This window comes from Tribolium madens, unplaced genomic scaffold (genome assembly GCF_015345945.1).
Source record: "Tribolium madens isolate multiple individuals breed KSU strain unplaced genomic scaffold, Tmad_KSU_1.1 Scaffold_96;HRSCAF=242;Tcas5.2_LG5, whole genome shotgun sequence".
Classification (NCBI taxonomy): domain Eukaryota; kingdom Metazoa; phylum Arthropoda; class Insecta; order Coleoptera; family Tenebrionidae; genus Tribolium; species Tribolium madens.
This window is the reverse complement of record NW_025401068.1, coordinates 8971104-8996600: the sequence shown is the minus strand read 5'-3', so window position 1 is coordinate 8996600 and position 25497 is coordinate 8971104. Positions and strand designations below refer to the sequence as shown.

General features: G+C 35.3%; 1 protein-coding gene across 3 annotated transcripts in view; it reads left to right on the top strand.

Moving 5' to 3' along the window:
- The window catches only part of LOC123013777 (leucine-rich repeat-containing protein 4C), a 134890-nt gene that overhangs the window by 100452 nt on the left and 8941 nt on the right, over window positions 1–25497 (top strand). The window contains exons 1-2 of one of the 3 annotated variants that reach the window (XM_044412550.1): window positions 8695–8971; window positions 16606–16662. In XM_044412550.1, the coding sequence (XP_044268485.1) occupies window positions 8912–8971; window positions 16606–16662 (117 nt within the window). In that variant the 5' untranslated portion in view covers window positions 8695–8911. Of the gene's footprint in view, window positions 1–8694; window positions 8972–16605; window positions 16663–21735; window positions 22522–22580; window positions 22824–25497 lie in introns of those variants that run through there. The other 2 variants (XM_044412552.1, XM_044412551.1) reach the window with 2 other exon arrangements.

Here is a 25497-nt window from a genome sequence, read left to right as displayed (position 1 = left end):
TTCAAACGTATTATTTTAAAAAATGCATGCAGCAAAATGATAGGTTTGAAGTTGAGGAAAGTGCAAACGGTTTTGAGTCAATAAATAAAGTCTTGAAATCTGTTACTGTTCGACATTTTTATTGAATTTTCAATACTATGTGTTATTGTAATGATGATCATTTATCTATCTATTATCTATCTATTAGTTTTTAATGACATTTAGTAATGAAACGCCCCTTTATGTTATTGTATAATTTTCCAGATAAATATCAATTTATTAAAGTTGTGTTTACAATCTGATTAAATTTGATATATCATAATGAATGGTACAAGTCATCTTCTTAATTAACAAGGATTATGTAACTTGTAACTCTACCATTTCGGTATTACCATCAGCAAACAGAATAAAATTATTTTTTTAATAATTTATTATTTATTATATTATTAATTATTTTTTTATTTTTTTTATTTCAAAACAACAAATAGAAAGAAAAAGATCAAATAAAACTATGCTCACAGTAACACATTTTTCTCAATTTACAATAAACGCAAACTATTATTAATTTCGGTAAATTTTAACCTCAATTTATGATTTGTATTTGTTTTGTCAATACGATAAAATATGCAAATAAAATAAGTCTACAAAATAGGATGAATTAAAAACGTTGGTTGCATAAATATTGTTACTGGCGTTATTGGAGGTCATGACTAATGAAATACTAAATTGAATTTCACACTGGGGGTGAAATTTTGATAAAAATAAATTTATTAAAATAATGATTTAAATGAATTATGATTTGCTAATAGTACTTAAAGGAAATTTCAATATCAGTTGCTAAACTTATAATAGATAAATTTTTAACGTTTTACAAGGCTTTACCTTGTTTTATTACACTTACTTGTATTATAGCGTCGGCGTCGTTACATGCCCAGAAATATTGCCAACTTGTTCACGAACACATTGCATAATTCAATAAACCTTAATGCAGCGAATTCTTACCGGTTTTAATTATATTAATTAATGATAAAACAACAATTTTATAAAGGCAAGGCGATACTTGAGCCACAAACACCGTTTTTTGGAAATAATGTTCTACACAGTAACCTTTTTCAATGAGAAATACAAATCTGATACTTCAAGTTTATCACCAAATAAAAATACTGATATACCAACAAGTTTTTGAATAAAAAAAGTAGAAGCGGATTTTACATTTTGCAACATAATTGTCACACATGACCGTAATTTAAATTTAAAGCCCTGTGAAAGCACCTCCTCACTATAAACTTAACTTAGTTTGCAGTAAATTTACATGATGGTGGCCTCTACAGTTTTGTAACTACCTACCTACATAAAATATATAACTTGTTGCTAAGACATTAAGGTTGAAGGTAAGGATTGGGATTCTTTTAGCTCCAGTGGAGACAATAAATTTCATTCATTGAAAGTTTTAATTAAATAAATTTTCAAAAATATTTATGACGGGTGTTATTGTTTACTATTTCTAATTTTCACAGATTTATGACCGAAAATATAATTAAACAAATGTTAAAATATTACATTTCTCCGGTGCTTATGATTAGTTTTCGTGTTAGAAAGCTGCATGTGTGGTTTGTTACCCATCAGAAATTGGTTCAGTGAAAAATTAAAATGTCTGCTTGAAAGTAATTTATGTTTTAATTAATAGATACTTGTCGTAAGAAAATCGCTCAACTTGGATACTTTTTTAATCGATATATTGAACGTTTTTTTATTTTTTTAGTTGTGGATTCTAGTCAAGAATTTTGAAATTCTATATGAATTTGCACCAGATAATTTAATGCTTACTAATGCAAATCCAATAATCGATCATTGTTATAAATTTCTAATGCTAATAGTGAATATGTAAGGTAGGATTAGCGTGATTTTAATATTTGTTAGATTAAGTAGGCGTTTTGCAATACTTTATTGGAAAAAATATAATTCTCTCGAATTCAGCCATTTTAAAAATTGTAGCCGAACAATTGTAGAAGAGATGTAATTTTTCTTCATTATCCGCTATCGGTTATTGATTATAGAGTGGCTCCAGCTCTATGATTACATATAGGGGTAGTAACAAATGTATTATTACATCGTTGAAATAGTTTGAAAAGCACTGACAGTTAATAATTTGTGATAGATGTAATACAAGCCCTACGACCGAAATAACAAAGTTCGTGACCACTTATAGGTCCTCAGAATCATCTATTTATCAAATACAAAGGTTTTTTTCTTCGTGTAATTTCTCTCTTCGAAGGGTCGTTCGTCTGATTTGTTTGTGAATTATCAACGGCCAATGATTTTCTTAAAGCGATAACGAAAAATCATTACATCCCTTATTGTTCCTCCGAAATTTATGTCGAAGAGAATACGCAACAAAAGCTGGGGAATGACACAAAAAGGGCGCCGGCCTCAGTGGTTTTTAATGTATTTCAAATGAACCAAGAGGGCCACAACCGAATTTTTACAGTTGATCGGAAACTTGATCCTTGCAAAGAAAAATTATCTGCGGTTTGTCAAACCTTCCTACTATTGTATCTTCAACCCAAGCTCCCAAAATATACAAGCCACGTGATGCATTGATAATGGGCGATCAACCCGAATGAATTTTCACGACTTCATTAAATAATCGGGAAATAGGTCGCCGTTTGTAACGTAAACACCGAGGATAATCGTCCGTAATCCGTTATGTAAACTGCAGTTTTATGATCCCGCCATAAAGTAATCCAAACACCTGGAAAAGCGTCGGAAATCACACTTCTACAAGGAACTCGGAGTCAGACCCGTCGGTGATTTATTTCCCATTCCCACAGAGAATTATCGCACCCCCTCGCTAGGTTTTTCTGATGCAAACACCTTGCTTTTACCTGCTTTGAAACCATAAATGGGATGACACTTTCCAGGTGGGGCCTTTGAAATCTTAATTTGTGTGACGGAAGGGCGGTCGATACTCTTCCCAGAATTAACACCAAAGGATTTTTATTGCATCCCCAAAATACAAACCATAAAACACTAAAAAAACAACCAATAAAGCCGGTACAAATCACCGTTACAGCCGGATTTCGAATCTCTTTCTGCTCGATTGGCATCCTATGGTCTTCAATTGAATTTTTAAAAACTGATTTAGAGCCGCAGTGGTCTTAAATGGCACTGTTTAATTAGCTACGTGCTGTTTGTTTTATTACTGAGAATATTACGAGTTTTATTGGAGGAACATATGAGATGCAGTGCAGGAAATTGTACAACAACCTCAAGGAGAACGTTATTATTTAATTAAAAATATGATTATTTTATTTATAAGACAAGAGAATAGTACAATAATTGTTAACATAACAAAAAAAACCTAGATTAGAAATTCCAATTTATTTTGACTAGCTTGACATTATCGGTCCATCTACCCATCACCACAGCTTCTTTAAGCCCAAACAGGCCAATAAATTTTATTTGCCACTATAAAGCACTAAAAATGTTCCAAACTCCCTGCGTTAACCCATAAATATTTACCCCAGTGCGATTAGACCGTAAAAATCGCATTAAAAAACTTGCCCTCAGGTAAGGACAACAATATGGCACATCCGGCCAGTTCCGTAAATTTCACACGTTCTGTTCTGTGGTCACAGTAAGTTGACGTTTTTAATTATCGAAAGCATGTTTCCTTTTCCTGTATTACCAGTCGTATTGGAGAATTAGTTCAAAAAACGTCTCTCCTTCCATTAAATAAATCGTAATCTTTATGACCAATTCGTTCAAGAATTCAGTAAAATCGCAGACGTAGTCGTAGAAAGAAAATTGGTTCATCGATTGGGAAAAGTCTCGGCTGTGGCAAATTTACCTGTCTTAGGTGTCGCATTACAATTTTTCTAATCAATAAATTACATTTAAAGAAAACAGTTATTATTTTAAAGAGACGTAATTGAAGTTTGTAGTCGGCTTCAGGAAAAATAATTATTGTAGCTCTTTGAATATTTCAAAACGGAAACAATGCGGAATTGAGAATAACCAGCACAAAATAACGTGTCTTCGTGACGCATTATCTATTATAATCGCGATAACAGATAGTTTCACTGTCATTATAGTTTGCCTTATTTATGAAAGTGTATGGGGCAATGAATGAAATTGCCGACATTTCAAAAACGTGATTTACTTGACAAAACATTTTCTCTAGTTTGTCTCCGATATTACAAGACATATTTACTTGTATTTAGTTTTGTGTCAATAATTGTCTGTCTTGGATAATAATCTGCTATCTTGGATAATTGTCCAGAGTGTTAATAAAGATCCAACTTAACTTTCGACACGAAAGGTGTTCTGGGTTTCGGGTTGAGATCAACCATAAAGTTGATATTTTAGCGAATTATTAGATTTTAGCACACTGGGATATTTAGTTAGATAAGACATTGCCAAAGGTCATAAGTTTCAATTTGCTAAGTTAAAAGATTTTGTTACATATGTTTTTCGGTAAAAGATATAAAGTTTTTCTGACAATCAACACTAATACATACATATAGTTTACTAGTAATGGCTAAATCAGGGTAGCAGAAAAAAAGAATGTATCACTACAAGAACACAATAATTATTAATTTATTAAATACTTTCTAGAATTTTTTTACAATAAAACATGCTATTTATTAGTTAGTTTTGATTACAATTTTCACGATAACAAACAAAAAATTTACTTGGTTAAAAAACAGGAAAAAAACACAAGAATAAACCTTATGGAATACTTTTTTCGTTTTGGTCTATATTCTCGAATGTATTTTAAAACTGTCTTAAGCTTCTGGATTTGAAACGTATCTTTATCGCATCGGTGCCATAAAACCACCAGTGTGTCGCATCTTCGCGACGTCAATATCCTCAAACTTTCAAGTTTTAAGGTTACTACAATGTTAATCAGAGAATTCAGTAAGAAGACCGAAGCGTGAAAACTTGAGTTGTAAAATATTCTAGTATACCCTTAAAAAAATCTAATAATAAATTTGAGATATCTGGTCTTGAGTTTATTACTGTAATTTTTAAACTTTATATTGAAGACAAAAATTTTATTTGTCAATTTATTTTTGCCTTTATTTATGACCCCATTAATAATTTAGCAACCCTTAGCAGCGGTCATTTCCTGGCCCGAGCTTTTCGGGCATGTCAAGGCAGGAATCCTCATGCCATAAAAATGTAATCTCTTTAGTTTTTGTAGGTTTTGAACTTCTCCTCGCAGCATTAGTGTAATAAATTCGGCACTATTATAAGGTCGGTTTCCTAGAGGAAATCTATATAGGTATAGGATAGACGGCGGCCATAAGGTATTGGATAAAGGGATTATGGCATTGTCAAATGGCATTAGTCTGGATAACAAAGATTGGGAACCGCGCACTGCCGATTCCAGACTGACATCGCGATCTTGATCCCTGAAACGAATGCCAATTCGGTTAAAAGTCCAAAATTGAGGCTAGAAACGCATGCGTCAAATCGGGAAAATCGTTTTCATTTCAGCATTATACCAGACTTGTATCCCATTCAGCGAATCGGTGAAAAGCGGCAAAACTGAAAAAAGGCGAGATTTATACGGGAAATATTATCATAAAATCCGGCGGCTTGAGAGACATGTTCCGGAAAGAAAACACAAAACACGGACGGCTCGTTATAGATCCACTAATTAAAATATCATGGTAGGCCGAACTTGCTGAATGCTCACCGCATTTTCTGATTGCATGAATACTGAAAGCTCAGATTTTAATTCCATTGTCGGCCGCACTGTTTAAGTGTATTTAATTTATTAACCCCAGAATGGAAACATACGCGCCGGGAATTAAACGGTTTATTAAAATTTCATCAAATTAATTCTTTGACTAAAATGTTCATAAATCAATTTAAAAATTTTGTGTTTCAAGCTTGTTAGACCGAATGCAAGAAGATGGACTAGTAAAACAAGTAAAAATATGTAGATATTGTAAATAATTAAGCAAAACACGGTGTTTATTCAAGGTGAAACGGAAACATTTGCCAATACGAGAATTTTTGCTCGTATGTTTTTTCCTTTAATAAAATTTCGAATTCATTTATTAGCACTAGTTTGTTTATCTGTCCCTTGCGCCGTCCCCTCTTAAAACCTGTGACTGTCCATCTCGCCAAACACCTATTTGATTAAGAGTTCTGTGTAAAATCAGCAAGGGATCATAACCCCCAACACTCGTTTGAATTCAGAACAGACAAATACAAAACTCTTCAATGATTGAAACCCTCACCGTCCCCCATTCCGCCATCTGCCATATGAAGAATTAATAAGCAGCCACCATTGCCCCTTGTAAAACAATAACCGGTGGAGGAATCGCACCGCGACTCACACAAAACATGACTGATTGCAACATTGAATAGCCAAACATCAGTTTCTATCAAGACTAGTTGTATAACGCGATTTGTATTTGCCGCAGTCTAGTCAATATCGCATTCCCGAGGGTGTAAAATGTATCCGATATGGGGTTAGACCCGGCCTCCACATAGTTGTAATGTATTTCCAATGGGGCGCTAGCACCCTTTATCAGAGTTTGTTGCAACCCTTCTCCAGAAACAGCCGACAATTCATACGTTACGCTGCAGGTGAACAGTTTGCAAAGTTTTAGTTTGCGTTCGCTATGGCATGTTAAGTTGTTTATTTGTAAATAGAATTTCATTACATGCGAACGCTAGGAATTCGAGATTTCATCTTTTAAGAAAAAGATCTTAGTTTGTGGCATTTTTTGGGGATGATTTTGAAGGCTCAATTTTCAGGGGTCGATATCGAATTAAATCTGTGAAAGGTGGTGACTGCTTTTGCTTCGGCACCATTCCTTTCAACGATGGATTGACAATAGGGCTTTTTAAGCCCACAAACGTTCAATAATCTATCATGGGCTTAGGATTTGTGTTACTAGTTCCACTTTGTGTGGGTATAAAAATTTCACGAGAAATTTTTATGGAATTTGCATTTTTAGATCAACTTGGCAATTATTAAATATGTTACCAATTGATGTAACTGCAAAATTGCGGCGAGGAAATTTATTATAAAAGTGCACTCGCAAAACGATTATCGATCAATTGATAAAGGAGTGGTAAAATTATTACGCCGGTCGCTAGTGGTTCAACATGTGAGCGTAAAACAATAATTGCACTAGAGGGACTTGAAATATTGCACTATAAACCTTTTAACAATATTATTTTTAAGACGTGAATGAGCATAATTGCGATGCAATAAAGAAAATGCCATGGGAGCGCTAAATGACGGTAATATTTTATACAGTCATATTCTGTCAATTTTTTTGTGTTTAATTTTCTAACATGAATAATTTCAAACAGTGAGAATAATGCCCCTTTATCCTATAATCAGGTTAAATTAACACCATATTTTTACATTTACCAGCAAACACAAATATAATAAATAACACGTCCTAGCGCATTATAGTATAGTGCACACATAATTTTATGAGCCAGATATTTACAAATCAGTTTTTAATTACAACAGTGTAGCATTTTCCATTTTCCGGAAAAATAGAAATAGTCAAATTCATAATTTTGTGCAAGGGTGATAGTTTGTCTTTCTCGTCACAGGTAGTATCAAATTCTAAACTCTCAGTGTATAAAAAAATGATAAAACTGTTATATACGAACTGTGAACTACTTATACATATGTACTTATATCCCATATCTATTTCAAATTGTAATAAGAAGCAAAAGTTTTGATTTTTGTTTTCAAAGTAAAGATTTATGTACATAAAAAAATCGCATTACTTACAGTCATAATGGTGCTAATCATGAGTGATGATAATAATAATATGCTATTGGGTGTCAAGCTGATGTCACAGGTGTGAGCCGCTCAAATCGAATTATTGCTTCATTGTGAAAATTGCAAATATGTTAAAACTGTATTTTAATCGTTAGCATAATAAAAATGTAGGTCAAACAAATAGCACTCATAATTACATAAGATTACCAGGCGACTACCTAAGTACACAAGTGAGCTTAAAATAAATCTCTAAAGAACACCTGCACTTGTAAACGTCTCATTATGTATTTCGATCTATTTTTAATACCTAACCGCCACAACATATTTCCAAGTACACCAATCCAGAGTATCCACCTGAAACAATAAAAATAAACAATTTAATCGATATTTCACATTTGATATTTTAAAATTGTTTTATTCATGAATTAGACATGACCTTAGAAGATCACCAAAGCAAAAACTCTCATGGATTTTCTGCAAAGGTCCACCCACGTGTGTAATTACAGTGTTATGCAAAGAATCGATTTGAAACAACCAAAGATGTAATGTTATTTATTCGTGTTAATATTGTCATGTGTGGCCTCACACTCTTAATTATGAGTCACAGCGTAGGAAATTGTTGCCTTCCAGTCGGTGCGTGCCTTCATGTCAAACTCCTCGGGAAAAATTGCTAACCGTATCGGAATGCTTTATTTTCTTGGCTTATCGGAATGTTTCTATTTCTAATTCCGTCAAACTTGTCCATTTTTTAGTTGTGTCGTATCGGTGATGAATGTGGGTTTCTGGGATGCTAAAGCTAAAAAACGTCTCGTCAGGAGATTCCGATCTAACAATCGTCCGGTCGGGTTTGAAAATTGCATCCCCAAACTTGACTAGTGAATAGGAATAGGGTAGATCCCCTCCCTGGCGTAGTTCGGGGCTTTGCCGTCACGGCGTGCACTGCTGTACCACGTTGGTCGGATCGCGAGTTGTTGGCTTGAGTCCCTCCAGTTCGTCGAAAGCGCTTGTCTAGTTCATATGTGTTTGTGTAGAGACCGCGCTGAAATTCGTCCACAACACCATACAATGTAAAAATGATTTAACGTTCCCGGAGGTTCCGAGTTGTTGCGTTTTTTTCCGCTTTGGTTTTAGTGTATTTTATCCCCTGATTTTCCAACCCTTGATATGGATATTAACGGATTGTTATCGTACAAAAACAGGAGAAAATGCGCGGAAAGTAGCAAGGTAAGTGGATTTTTACAATTTCGCGTTAGACACACGTCTCCGGTGGTTTTCCGGGTTCACCACAAGCCGAATGCAATTTCCGCCGGATTTCGAACTCTTCATTAAAATGCAACCGATTTGCACTAACCGGAAAAAGTATGCTTTTTGCCTCTCTATTGAACCCATTAATACCAGAACTGGTTAGTCCCACTACATCTTTATCTGTTTCAATCGTTTCATTATTGATTGTAAGCAGAAGCAGACAAATCACCGGTTTTTTACCTAGCATCCCTGACAATGGTAGATTATCACTGAAACACGTCTTCACTATTTTGCGATTGTCACAGTAATTTATTGCTGAAGATCGGATGAATCGATTTGGATCAATTAATCGGGTATAAGAATTTAAAGAGGTAAAAGATTGATTGATCAAATTTGTTCTAACTCAAGGGTTTAATAATTACTAATCGGCAATTACCATGGGTATTTATCTATTCTAAAGTGCTTTTAATTATGAAAGTGGCAACTATTCGGGTCGGGGATTAAGTGACCGGGGAATAGGTACAGAGTATTGTTAAATAAATTACAGGTCATTTTAAAGTGCCTCCTATTTATGTGCCATAAAAGTGTAAAGACGGTTTTAATTTCACCTAAAATGTGTTATTAAATAAAATTGATAAACGATTCGTTTATGTGTTGTATTGACATTGCTTTCCCTGCTACAATGAATTGTTTGAAAAGCCTAAATCGTCTGGCTGCATTTCTCTTTGCATCTTATTTATTTTTGACACATGTTAGTTGAAATTGTAAAGTATTAGATGCTTGGATAATTTGACTGTGGAAAACATCTTATCACATTTACACAAAACATTTTATGTCATATTCAAACATTAATATCCTTTCACTTTTCACTACATTGGAGTAAATAAATAAACAGTATCGAGCTGCAATAACAGCCATAGGTATCTACGAGAAAATTACCTAAATAAATAACACATTTCTAATAAATACAAACTAAATTATATATATTTGAATTGGACACACATACTGCAACTACCTGCTGTTTTCTTTTCAAATGTTATAACTTCGAAATTGTTTTGCTGGTAAATATTTTATTACTACGAGTGTTTCTTCTTCATTCGTTCGAAAAAGGTCAAAAAGGTGAGTTTAACACTTGTATTGACAAACAGTTTTTAGCTGTGGTTACATAAATATATGTCTTCATCAATTAGAAAAGCAACAATAATTTTTATTTTGCGCAATCAACCTGATTTGAATGTTTTATACATGATGTCATTTTTCACCTGCTTACACTTCTAATCATTATTTACTTCCAAATGTTATAGATCATGTCGCTAAAAATAGACAAAGTGCTTTAGAATAATGGATTTGAAGAAGGCAACACACCTTGCAAAACATCACTCGTTATAGTTGGAAACGTTTTCCTGACGGGTATCAGTCCTTGGACTTCACTGTTGTTTTATGATAATTATTTTACGTTTTATTTGATTGAATGTTTGTTCTTATTAATCTATAATTGATTTGTTTTGATCATTACACATATCTTAGTCTTTAATTGAATTAAACACCAAAATAATTGATGCATATTAAGAGTGACATTTAAAAATCTGAGTAGTGTTTATTTGATCGAGCAATTTATTTAAAACTTTTTCTACGTTATTTATTAGGACCGGGTGATATAAGAGTGAAATGTCAAGTATAAATATTTTCTAGAGGCAGTAGAATAATTTAGGACTAATTGAACTGTCAAGGTTAGGCTAAGTTTTGCTTTTTTCTTGCCACAATTGGTAATTGATCATAATCGATATAGGGTACAATCATCTGCTCCGCCATCAAGCCGGTTGTAAATTTTTAAAAAGGTATGTATAGCATTACCTGAAAAGAACGTTTGTTGAGTTTGTGATAAACCTTATCGCTCGTCGACCTCAATAGCTATACTACTAAATATTTGTTGGTACAACAGTTATAGCATGTGCTTCAGGGGTCTTTTCATGTTAAAATGATAAAACACAGCCTGTATTATATATAAACGTGACTGTTAATACGCATTAAGAAGAAAAGAAATTACTTCGTGACCCCCCCTAGAAGCGCATGCATTCTCGAATGCTCTCAACACTCGCCATGTGGATGTAGAAAGAACATGTTAGACAGCTTTGTTTGCAGCCTGATTGTTAAGATTTAACGATAATTCACTAGTCTTTCCCCTTTAGAAAAGCGAACTCCTTTCCGGTTCTGTTGCGCAACTTTTTCTTTGCAGTAATATTCGAATGAAGGGAAGTACTATCTAGGTCGAACATGCATACTTGCAATCGAGCGCGGATTATGCGATTTCCAATGTTTATTTTGCAAAGATAGCAAAATATGGCAACTACTTTGAATTATTGTAATGTTAGGTAATAATAAAATTTTTAACGGTTTCCGGGAATCGTTTTGAGGATTTTATTCACTCGGAATGATCGCACTGTTTCCTTTAATGACTCCGGTTTTAACCTTCACTAGTGATAAAGACGTGTTAATGGTTTCTATAAATATTTTCAGCGGTTAATGGAAATTTCTTCCAGCACATGAGAGGAATAAATTTAAACGATTTCGTCGCAGATGCGGTGCGAAATTAGTGCCTGTTTTAGTTTTTTAGGATAACATCCTGTGTTTAAAGTAAACGTTAATTACTGGTAATTTATCTTCTTGGTTGGTTCAAATAATTCTCAAAAATTAACACAGAGGTAGTCAAAAGTGTGAGGAAAAGTATGTCTGTTTGATACATTATTCTTCAGAAAATAATATTTAAAAGTAACACACATCAATCTTTTTATTTAGGTAATTATATTATTGATTCAAATAAATCCTGTCTTAAATACGACCCAGCTAATAACATAACGTTATCCTATTACAATATTCTAAACACGCTAACCGCAGTTCAAACTTGTAAATTTTAAGATGGTCTATAACAAAATTATTACGCTCGTTACCATAAACCTGATTACAATCATTAAAAACTGATAATAAAGCAAAATTATGTCACGTTGTTGTATTTTGCTCTGGTGAGTTAAATTATTGGTCTGTGTATGCAAATATTATTTTATGGTAGATCAAATCGACTTGTTTGAAATGTTTATGACAGAAAGCAACAGATCGTTCGAGTCGCTGTCAGCACGACAGAAACTTGCGGAATCTCGAATATCTAAGGGTCAGGAAAATTTTGCTGAAGTACTGCTGTATACTAGCTAATTTTATTAGAATCGATACTTTTGTTTGTTAGTTTCGAAGTTTCAGCAAAACATTGTTGCATTCTTGCACAATAAGTAGAAAATCATTTCAGGATGATTCAAATTGATCGGGTCAGATTACAAAGCTGCAACCTGTAATCACTTTAACTCTGAAGAATTACCCCAACTTTCACCGGTTCTTTATAAAAACATCGCGTGTGTTTCAGCTTACAATAAATTTTCAAAAGATGTATGACGTTCAGCTTTATAGCATATAGCGTAACACACATCAAATAATGCGATTTTCTGGCGCCGCATCTTGGAGAAAACTCGGCGACTGGTACTCTTTTTTCCTAGTTAACAAACCTGTAATTAATTGCAATCAAATTTCGAGAAAATGGACGTTGTAGGAAACGTGGCGCATTATTAATTGATTACAATTTATAACAGCGAGGAGCAAACTCGTCTTTTATTAAGTTTTAATAATAGGCTGCCGGAATCGGGTAAGAGAGTGAAAGAAAGCCAGTCTTTCATTCGGAGGTAATTAACTCCAGCCAAAATCAACCCGATTTATTGGTCAATAATCTAATAATAGCGTCATGTCCAAGAGCAAGTCGCGACCTCCTCGGACTTTTCCTGCCCAACCAGTCTTGCTATAACCAAGTGTAAATGGTTTCAGACTATTCCCACACGAAATTGCGGTTCTCGATAACAACAAACCGCTCGGATTACGCTTTTAATTTATAAAACCAACTCAATAACAATTTAGATTGTTTAAAATGGTATTAATTGGAGTCGGGGAAATGCTTTGTAAAAGAATCACGTTCGAGTTGGCCGAACAAAGAATAGAAATGACTGAAATGAATTATGTCTGCGTCACTATGTCTAGCTAAGAATCGGTAATATGTAATAAATTCCTCATAAATCTTCTTGTTACCGTCGCGACAGCATGGGGGAATTGCCGAGCACTTTTCTCATTACTCACCAAGAAATTCGAGTTAACTCATTTGATTAAACAATGACTCCTCGACAGCTTTTTACCAGCCATAACAATCCATCAAGATTTCATTAAAATGGGGAAACAAGAATAACCATTGTTTTACAACGAATTTTTAGAACCACGAGCTGTGGTGCATACCAAAATGTCAAGTGTCTTATTTACCACGAAGAGCAATTTACTGGTAAGACGATTATAACGTGAATCATGTCATCTTATCTCTGAAAGCGGCCCGGTTTGAGATTTATCTTGGGAAGTATTTATTTCACTTGATGTGGTAATTAATTAATTTAAAATCGCTCGATTTTTTTGTTTAGACAATCAGATGCGCACACCCCGAGTTTGATGATAAAACTAATCAAAGTTGGGTAACAAGTTTAGTAAGTTAAACGTCATTTCGCGACGAGTTTCTATGATTCAAATCCAATAACATCGTGTGTGACGTTGGCATCATCCAAAGTTCCAAATTTATTATCGTGACGAGAAATAAATCGGAATAAAGTGACTTAGGGGGAAGTGTCTTTTGACACGTTGGAACCAAATAGCTTCAGTCACACCTTGAATATTGTTTGTGGATTTTTACAGACGGCAATTAACGGGTTCCAGTGTTAAGGAGCTTGAAAGAATAGAAAAAGAGACAAAAACGTCACTAAAAAGGCGTTCCGCGGACCATAAACCATCATTAAAAGGCAATGCTTGGCAAAAGAAAAATAAATCATGATGGACCCCGGGCAATGATTATTATTGAACGCGAAGACAAACAATAGACAATAATAAATTTTCGGCTAAGTGAAATGCGGATAAAATACGAGGATGAGAGCACATTTGCTCCTGATGAGAGCGTCTTCAGTCAAAGTCCAATTATGTTGACCGCTTTTACCCTTTTCGTAACAGAAGTAGATGGATTGCGCTTTGGTAATTTTATACTCATTAGCAGCGAAGGAAGCTCCGAAAACACAAGATATGTGCCAGCGTCGAGTTAATAATTTCACAAGCGTTTCATTCCACAAGATCAATGCTCAAACGCCAACACTGCTGATGTCTGTTTGTTTTTTCAACAAGTTTCTTAATTAGAGCCGAAACTTATTTTACAGTAACATCGGGATCTTTTGACAGTTTTCACACAGTAAATAACCAAATCGGGTGTTTTAGTGGACATTTGAATCTTTTTGTGGTAAGGTTAATGATCTCTGGTACCTGCGACGTTAAGAAGATTGTTGATGATTCCAATTAGTTCATTAGTGTAAGACTGGATTATGGAAATGATCTATTAATTCGTTGAAAAATCGTTAATTAACAACATTCATAGTTTTCCCAGTGGTACACTCTTAAAACAGATAATTGGCTTTTAATGGTTTATGTTAAAGAGATTTAACAAGAAAAGTTGGTTATTAAATCTTTAAACTAATTTTACTGTTTGCGGCTATTAGACATAAATTATTTTTGAGCACTTGTATTGATAGCTTAATTTAAATTTTAGAATTTAGTGTTCCTTCCTGCCCACACGCGTCTCGGCTTGTGATGTAATAATTATATTTTTTGTGCCATTCTCAATTTTCGCTTAATCGGCCATTATCCATTCTCCCTTAACTTCTCTCATACGCCGTAATTACAGTAATCAGACTCGATTTGAGGCAGTTATCGATGCGATGCAAATACACAGTAAAAAATAAACCTGAATATAAATCACGCTTTAGCCGAGCATTTCAAAATTTCAAGAATCTACAGATAATGAGCAGGTGGTCGTTTCAGTATCGTTTAAATAATTTTGTACGATATGTACCTACGATAACTCACGGCACTGCTGCAAACACTAATTATAAAGAAAAATCTAGCTACTACAATCCCGATAAAAATTTAATTTGTTAAGTGGCAATCGTTTAATCGAGGACGAGATCGGGTCCGGTCCGCCCATGTCTTGCCTCACCTTATTCCAGCTGGGTTTGGGTCAGATTATGAATTAATTTTTATTACAAACTAACCCACAATTCGACTGATTTACGTGCTAAAATGCACAATCACCGCGCCATAAATTTCCACCCACGAAAGCCAATTAGTTTTCCCTTAAATCCAAATTGACAAAGTAATTAATTCGCGGCTTTACAAGGAAAAATTCCGAACGTCGCTGGTGTTTTGCACGAGCCGGAAGAGTAATTCGGGTAATTCGATAACGATCATTGCAGGAGATTGTAACACAAGCTTGGGAGTAGTTTCCAACATGCGGACATCGATCAAGCGTATGCCACTTTCAATCTCCCCTCAAGCTTACAAGCTCTTACTCCCCCACGGCCAACTTAGAAAAGCCGTATCTTATCGCGTCATTCGCCCAGTAATCCACCATGACTAAAATATGATTAATATGTATTTTATACCCCTCTATTTTCACTGCCGATATTATCGACGGCGTTCGCCCGGAGGTAAGCAAGTTTTATTGCCCACGACGCCGGGGGATGTACCGACACCACGCTTTTTAATTCTTTAATTTCTCTATTAAGAACATCTAGCTTTAGGTTGGGGGATGCTGTCATTTTTAGATCTTTACTGATCACGTTTAGGTGAAACTCGTGCGTTACTCTTCGAATTTGAGGAAAGTGGCTAAGTGGCAGGTCAAATATTATTTTTTCAAAGGAAAACTCAAGTTAGCGTCGAGTTACCAAATAAAAGTTAAAGGTCCTTCGTTAGAACAACAGTGGAGTGGGTGATGACAAAGCCATGTCAATATTGATCTATCGTTTAACACGAGCCAAGATCAGGCTAGAAAGCCAAGATTTTTGACCTCACGGGAATTATACAATTAGGTGTTGAGACACGTTTCACATTTCACGATACAACTCAATTTTCGAGCGCCGATATGCAACAAGCAATTCATAATCTTTTTAATAAATCTTCTCGGTTATACCTTCACTTTAAGTTTAAGTATACACTTGCGTTATGCATGACCGCTTAACGTGTGTTACTCAGCCACGTGATTTATCTTCCCCCAAAGGGCAAGAAAAACTCCCAACTTATCGTGATGACTTTAATGCCGCGTTTTCGTGCTCAAGTTACGTACTCATTGCTTCCATTATTGTACATGTGGGTCACTTTGAAACTTCTCAGGTAACGCTTTAAAACTTTAAAGTATTTCTCAGGAATATTTTTAACACGTCGTTTTAATCCTAATTAATATTGCCAAGGCTTAACATTTCCAAAATCTTGTCTTATTAAAAATCCATTTCTGAATTTACAACAGGAGCCGCTGACCCTTCACACTTATCTTTTGATATTTTAAAATGTTAACCTTAAACGTGTGGTAAATCAATCTGTGATTCATCCTGTGATAGCAGTGTTTGTGTTAGGACAGGAAGTGACGCCTAGTATGACTCTTCTAACTTGCACTATGCAACCGTTCAACTTGGATATATATCTAAACTTCTTACTCCTTGTTGCAGATGAGTTTCCACCGCCCGAGGTCATCAGCGATGCGAAGCATAAACTTGGATAAAATGGTGAGTGTGCATCACAAATTATCCTTGGTTTAAAAAAGCTCCGAGATTATTAAGTGTTTCCTGCGATGAATTACGGTGAAATTTTCTTGATAGTTTAATTACAGCATGATATTTCAAGCAATGAGTTCTTCCTCAGAACTTCTTGCGTTACAACACTAACTGTGACCGTTGGGTAATCGAAACCGTGGGTAGTCCGCAACCGCACATAACTCCTACCAGAAGGCCAAACTTTTTTTTCTTAAATGCCCACACCGCAACCTCGAAATACCAATTTTCGCTTTCTAGTCTAGCGTGCAGAAAGTCGAATTTGCGTAGATTTTCTACTTCCTGGAGCAAATCTTTTCCGTATTTTCCTCCGAAGTGGTTCATCATAACTGCTCCAAGTTCAAGGGACTCGAGCGAGAGTGAAACGGTCGCTCTTTTGTACATTCTTCTCGAGTACACACACGACCATTTGGAATGCCGACGTGCGCGTAATGTTTGCATTTTGAATAAGCCGCCGGTCGCAATTACTCGCCGTTTTTGCGTCTTAATGTATATTCATAAACGTAGTACACAAGTGCAATAATACGGAAAGCTTAGACAAACTCGCATCCCTTTTCGATTGTGGAGCGAATGAGCCAATTTGAATAAGAACAATAGATTCATTGTGGCACGTCGTGACGGGAATACTGTACGCGACATTTATTGGATAAACCGACATAAGTTCATAGAGCAGTTGTTTAGCATTTGCATGACGTCGAGCTTAAAACCGCTGACCTGTATTTTTGCCAACGGCTTGTGAAATCCTGGAGGAGAACGACGTTCCACCTTTAAAAACCCTCCGCCAAAGTTCACGCCGGTTTTACGGACACGCAGAACCAGTCGGCCCGGAACGAATTATGTTATTCTGCCTTGGCAAGCGGCAACGCGCTTTTATCATTCCAATAAGTTTTATTTCCACTTCAAAATTTCACTAATTTGTTCCGAATTTGGTTTGGCACGCTCGAGGCCGTAGTCAGACCCGAAAGCAGAATAAATATTTTCTTGTTGGATGTTTTCTCTGAAGGAAAACAGCCGTCACAAGAAAAATACCTAATTAAATCATTCCAGACTTTTACGACGAATTCCCACTGTCATAAAAATTAAGTTATTTAACTTGACGTCACGGAAGAAAGTGAAATAAAGCACCTGATCAGTTTTATAGATAACGGAACTCATAGTAATAGTTTTAAAAGCTCATTCATAATTAGATTTTGCCATGAAGCACATAACTTGCTTAATTCAATTGACTCGGTTGACAGAAATCACAGTATGTTCTAACTAAATCGAACGGAAGAGGAGTCTTGGAGTTTGTGTAATTTACCATGAATGAGTGAATAGTAAGGGATACTTCATCATTTGTTTTTACATGTGAAATTGTTATAGTGGTCTCTCATATAAAGTTATTGACCAGAATGGTCTTAGTTGAGACAAGCTGAAAGAGCAACTTATTTATCTTTTATCTCTTTGTTGCTGAATGAAGAAAAGGTCATTGATTCTTGCAAATTGTTCTGTCAAGAAATTCGCTTAAAATGACTCCTAGACTTTCGGCAATAATTTGGCTGGTTTTCTTTCAGAGCAGATTTCTCAGATTTACAATTACTAAAAAAAAATCACCATTCGCTATGTACAGACGGGAATAAGATAAAACAAAAATTTTAGCTCTTGTAGAACATTTATTTGAAACTTTTTCCTGGTTTTAGTTTTCTGATGATAGTGGCATTCAGTTAGAGTGTCTTAAAAGCGTCGCTTTTGTGCAAAGTCTTTTGAGTCAGTTTTTGAGAAAGATAAGTAAACATGCTAATGAGCTTATCGTTCTAATCCTTTAACAGGATTAAATGTTGTAAACTTTATTTAGGGCATAGAAATCGGTTTGTTTGTCCATTGGAAGCAGTCGGGGCCTCTTCTTTGCATTCGCTAGGTTATGAGGCGTAAAGGTTTTATTTACGCTTTGCAATGGCCCAAAAGGAATTAATCAGGCATGATGATGGCGGCATTTTCGTCTCCAACAAGAAAAATGTAATCGAGTAATTTAACTCCGGTTTTATCGGGCGTCTCGTTAAACGTCGGCATTGTCGTAATAAAGTGGAAACAACAAAAAAGCCATTAAAAATAAAGTGCATTCCTCGCGAATCAAGCCGGATAGTCGGACAATGGTCGTCGGACAATATAAATTCCTTGCGTTGATATTCTATCCAGAAGTATCCCAGATCCTTGGGACGGGCTAAATATACATAAACCTGTGTTTCGTTCGGCAGTTTCGGGGCTTTACGGTCACTTAATCCAGAATAAAATTGTCTTAAGTCGTAAACTCGCTGTAAAATCGGCGTATGTCATAATAAAATGAACAGTTTGTTGTGTCAACATGCAGAACCTACCCTCTTCTGGTACTACTCGCTCGCTTAGTTGATCTAATAAAAAATTGTATTGCCCACTTAAAAGCTCATTACGCAGCTAAATTACCCGCATAACCATGATTATCGCAACGTTTATCGCTTCCTTGGAATGTGCCAAAAAGACAATTCGATTTATTTCCTAAAATCCGATACCATCAATCCATATTTACCTAATCTTCAAAAATGTCGATAAGATGCGTTATAAATCCTCGCCGTTTATGCCAAATGTCGAGAGCAAATCGATTTATTCGAGCCGTTTATTTTATTTATAGTTTCTGTACACTCCCATTTGCAGTTACGAATACACCCATCCCCGTTGGTAAGCAGTCTAAGCGTAGATCCATCGATAGCTCAAAATGTATCCGCTATAAATAACAAAAAGAATCGACGGTCACAATAATTACATTGCTAGGGGGAAGCGTGTGCGACCCAATACAAGTGACGCGGGGGGCACAATAGCCCCTTTCCTAGGGGTGTTGTTAGTGCAGATGGTTATCGGAGCTGCGTGCTACAAGACCTAGGAAATGACTCCATATTTTAGCGTTAATCTCGGTGAGCAGAATGTGTAAACAGAATAGGACGTTTACAATGCAACCGGCGTCGCGTCGCGACGCCAATTAACTAAGATTTTTTCCAAAACGGTACAATCCGATGTAAGCCGGCACTAATTGAAACACGAAAGCGCAAATTAAAACACAAACACAACAATTTCTGTCTTAGTCATAACTATTTTTTTATCAAATTTTTGCATGATCAAACACATTTTGGAGCTTGTGAGATGTCTTGTATTTGTAAGCTTTAGAAAAAAATGTTTGACCGCGCGAGAATTTTTTCACTGGTTGAAACCTGAAAAAGCATTGGCTGGTTGGTTCCAACTGCAGCCGTTGCAGGAAATTACATGTCACATTAATTCGCCTTTGTTGCTTTCTGCCCCTATCACACGTGCGTGCTTAAGAAAACGCGTGGCAATGTCACGCACGGAATCGGTGTGACTGAGGCTTAACGTCGCTTTTTCAGTTGTCCAAGTGGGGAGTTTTTACGTTTGATTTAATAAGCAAATTGGCGGGCGACGCCCTTGTGAACTAATGGACCGTTAACGCAGCTCTCTTCGTCGAGCTTTCCAACAAAAAGCTCCTTTTTAAACACGGCAATGTTACTGTAATGAATGACAGCGCGGTGATTAATGGAAAAATTCAATTAGTTTGATGTATTATAGACGGGGTGCAAGCGGTGACGCTTTGCTGGAACGCCCGAGGATTGCGTCTGCCAGATAATTTCACGGATTATTCCACAATCGTTACCTACCATTTTTATGAGAGGCAAAAGCAAAAGGTCCTCGGGAATTTCTTAGATTTCTCGATCTACTTCTGCATAATACCTGATTCAAAAATGTAATATTCATCAAGAAACTTTTTCCACAGACAAGGAATACTAAGAATGTATTGCGTGAACCTCCAAAAAATTAAACGTATTAATAATTACGTTTTGAGTTCACATAGCAGTCAGCATGTTATTGACCTATTTATGAGTATTTACTGTATTCATCTTGTTGGAATTATGCGAATTTTCACTGCAACGAATAATTGATAACCTCGAGGTTTGTTTAGAGACGGAATGAAAATTAAACAAGTCAAGAGTTTATCTAATTTTTATTAACAGATAATTTATGTAATAGATTACTTCTGTGACTCTTGTAGATTATTAATGTAATTATTTTTATTTGGAGGATTTAGGTTTTAAGATTCAGAAACATATTCAATGCAAATCACTAATTATAAATTGTTGAGTGTAAAGGTTAACTTACAGTTAAGATTACAAAAAGAATAAAACTATTATGTATACATATGCATACTATAGCGACTCACATAATAAAATAGGTACACATCTTTATTGCTTCTAGCTAAACTAAACTGGAAACATATATTATCTAGTGTCACATCTAATGATGAGAAACAAAAATTTTGATATCTAATAGATTCTGATTTTATTCTTCTGTTATGATAATCTATACATATGTTATAAGTTTTGTTCGTTTAAATCAAGGACGTGCAATAGCCTCAAACTTTGTTCTATGCTTATAAATACAATTATGATAATTGATACATTTTGTAGAACTTCGCACGTGGAATAGAATCCATTAATCCATAATTAGTTTTTGATCTCTCTTTTTCTACAAATAGTTAATTAGAAAAGACTTGTTATACAAGCCGTTTTCCAATATACAATTTGAGAAAAACATCTGCTCGGAACGAGAAAATGATACGTATTTTAATTCATCCTTACATGAAAGCCTAAGGCCGATTGTAATTGAATTGCTTTCCTTGTCCTGCAACAATCGGCCGAAACAGGTGAAAAAACTGTGTCAAAGTTCCGGCAAGCGAAACAGTGACTTTTTAATTTGTCCTTGACTGGAAGAAAGCAATGAAATTCATCCCAACACGAACTTGTATAACCGCAAACTAGTACTTCAAGTTTTCAATTACATTCACAAGCCGATAAATTTTATTAATAGCATGAGTTTTTCAGTGTCGTGTATCAGTTTCCGATCGTTCTACATTCCAGGTCAGAAAAAAGCGTCCACCACAACACATTTTTCCAGGTTTTGTGCAGCAATTTCCATAACTCCTGCAGCGTGAATGAAAAGCGGAAAGGCCAGGAATATATGAATCTGACATGTGCTAATGTGGCCGAGCTTGGTTGTGTTTACGGATCCGGCTCACGGTCGGCTTACGTCACTCGGTATATCAACTACAAGCTATGTGTGTGATAACATAGGTAAACACACCGACAAAAACGGCCTCTCAAATACCACGTCGAGCTTTACACGCTTTCAAATTATATCAGCCAATTAAACTGAACCGCGTTGGGCTATTTTCGAACACGGATATAACGTCCTGGATCAATTCGTTTACAATTTGGTACGGGAAAATTAATTTTGGGAAAAAGGGAACACGGGAGGCACAAGATAGATCAAATTTTTATTAAGGATGATGGTGCGAGGATATAATGCGAGGTTCAAGGCTCGGAGCAGGAACGTGAGAATCGCGAATTAATTAATAATTAGTTACGCAGACACAGTTTTAGTTTTATTCTCCTGGTGAGTAATTAAAATTGGCCACATGTGAGGTAAGAGCGGCTTCCACCAAGCTGATTTATTCTCCATGAAAAATGTATGACCTGGAAGGAATTTTCATACCTAAAACACATCCTGCCGGTTTGGACCGAAAAATTTATTTATACAAAACTTAGCACAATGGATTCTACGGCAACTTTTCCATGCAAATCATTTTGTTGGGAGATTGATGCACGTCACGGATCGCGTTACTTTTTTCCTCCGGAATGTTAATAAATAATCAAAAACTAAAAAACACGTCCGTATCGAGCTTTATTTAAATCGTTAGAACCAACTCGGAATACATAAATAGGAAACATGCTTCGTTGAGTAAGTTCATTAATCCCACGAAAATTAACGCTTTATCTTACATGATCTCGATTTACCAGCACGTAAACGAATATTTTACTTGAAGCAAGTTATCTTCAAACACCCAAGTTTCAGAATGTTGCCGGTGTTTTCCAAAGTTGGGAGTTTTGCAGAGGATTGCAGCTTACGAAAACCAATAATGCGCACAGTTTGATTGACAGCGACGGTGGAAAATTTATATCAACGACGCTAGTTTAAAAAGCGAAGGGGAAGGAATTCTTACAACGCAAACAAATACTAGATCGGCTTCATATATTCCACGTGTAAGTCAATGTTATCATGAATAATATTGCTTAGCTTGAATAGATATTTTAAAACCTACCCACGACCCACAGTGTGCACAAAAATGTCTGCTTGGAAAGAACCCGTTGCTGACAGGTTGATAGAACGAATGTGAACCAGACGCTTATATAACATCTATTATTTTATTTGTAACCAGTGTAAAAATAGGTCATTGTGATATTGTCACATTTGAAACAAAATATGTACATTTATTTCTTTCTTCTTATTAACATTACCATACAGTTTTGGCGCCACCTTCTTCATCCCACAATAGAAAAATATATTGTACATAATGTGTCGTCTGACATTTAATGAATAACAACTCTTCATATACATTTTGGTCAACAACAAAACCGATTTGAAAAATATTGTTTTTTTAGTGAAATAACTACATACCAGGTGAATAAAAAGTATGGAACCAAACGTTTTTTGCTTAAACTATTTATTTTTTGAAAAAACTAATTGTTGAATGATAAAGTACAATAAAAATGTGATGATTTAACAAAAATAAAATTTTTCGAAATTTCCTTTTGTTTTTGAGTTCTACAAAAAAAATATTTTTTTAAATGGCAACCCACCATAAAATCATTTTTCTCATAAAAGCTATACTCAAAGGATTACAACTAGCTACTTTATATTTAATTTTATCAAAAAAATTTTTTTTTACATAAATTGCAATTTTGACAAAAAAAATCGTATAACTCAAAAACAAAACAAAATTTCGTTCTGAAAATACGATCACATTTTTTATATTACTTTACTTTATATTAATAATTTTTTTTCTGGAGGCAAATGATTAAAAATAAAACCGCTTGGTTCCATACTTTATATTCACCCAGTATGTATGCAATAACAAAACAGCAATTGCAAAAAATTACTTGGAGATACAGCAATAATATGAATTAGCAAAGTGTGAAGACACATCAGGTCACTAACATTACTTTTATTTGTAACGTACTTTTTGTTATTGTTGTGTCTATATTAACTTTTACCTTTTTGAAGCTTGTCTTGGTCTTGTATGAGGTGTTAATTGAAGACTTTATATGCGACTCCTACATCAGAATCTTCATAAAAGCTGTAGCTTTTTGTTTGTCGTATACAATTTTTTTGTAGTCAACTGTTTGGTTCACTTTTATGAAGCTCTTTGTAACGTAAAAGTTCTGTAAAATATAGTCATAATACTCATAATATTCCAAGTTTTGAAGCTATACACACGAAACCATCATAGAGTTTCTCCGTGTGTGGTCGTTGTCGAAATCATTTTAAAAATTTTCGTCTAATGCTTTTGATATTTCAAATAAATAAACTGCTTAATATGATATGACAAAACAGGAAGAACAATATTACAGTATACTGTGGTTTATTTGGTTCTTTGAAGTAAAATTAGTTACATCATTGCATTTTCCTACAAATAACACCGACAATTTAGATAAAGTTACTGCTGTTTTATTGAAATTATGGGTGGTAAAGTAATTGTGAACTGCAGTCAGCATTTTGAACATTATATTTGAATAGTAATCTCAGGGAACATCGAGTTTAAGAGCGCCTTTATCGCAAACTTCGTTACGACTAGAGCCACAATTATAATACAGAAAGCATCGATATTCTGAAACTTATCAGTTTTCTAACTCTTGCAAAGTTTCACAAAAATGGCAAAATGTCATACGTGGGCTAAAATGCAGAAAAATATCTGTTTCAACTTGTTCGCAATTTCCATTTAATTCATACCGATCTCAACCCACACTGAAATGTGTTTCGAATTTAAGTTGAACGTACCGTTTCCATTTTTATTGAACTTATATGTTACGAAAACTATGTCGCTGTGAAAATTTGTGATAATTACAGTTTAGATAATTGGGGGTAATTCAGTTCCGGCGGTTGTAAAGGTGGCCAAGACGAAATTGCAGAGTTATGGAAGTGTGCGAAGCAAAACAGGGGAATGGCCATAGAAGCAAACGGTTATAACTTCCCTTTCACAGTGTTTCGGCCATGGGGGCGAAATTAAAGCGACTCCATCACTCTTCACATTTCGTCCATCTCCGCCATAAGTCACTTCCTGCATCAAAGACGTCAGTGGAGCAGTTCCGGCCTTGCACCATTGTCGAGGGTAATCACGGGGACAAAGGGTCCCGAGCTTCGAGCAACAGTCGTTTTATTTCATTGTCGCGAATCGCCGGTAAAGCAGAGCTCTGCGTGACCGTAACTCGCGATAATTGTAATTGTTTTGTCTCTTCCGTATTGAGTCCCACTCTCATGGAACCGCAGGTGCACCTACGTCTACCTGGCTATTTATAAACATGACTTCAAAGTCGTATGCATTCATAATGCGTATTTTTATTGAGGAATTTGAATAAATTTGCACCAAAAACTAAACCAGATGCAGATTACACTCTTTGATTTTGTTTGCATGAAATATAAATTAGGTAGTTTTAAGAGAAGTTGGGTTTTGTGCGAGGCTTTGAAATCGGAAATTTCGACAAAACTAGAAATGGAAGTAAAGAGATTCAAAGCTCTGAGTTGCCATGCAGAACACATTCCTGCAGGTATGCAGCCAAGGCCGAGATGATCAAACAGGGAGTTACGTGCAAAGTGCAATTTATAAGCGTTTGATTCCACCTAACGAGCGGTTACAACTTACGAGATTTATTGTTTTCT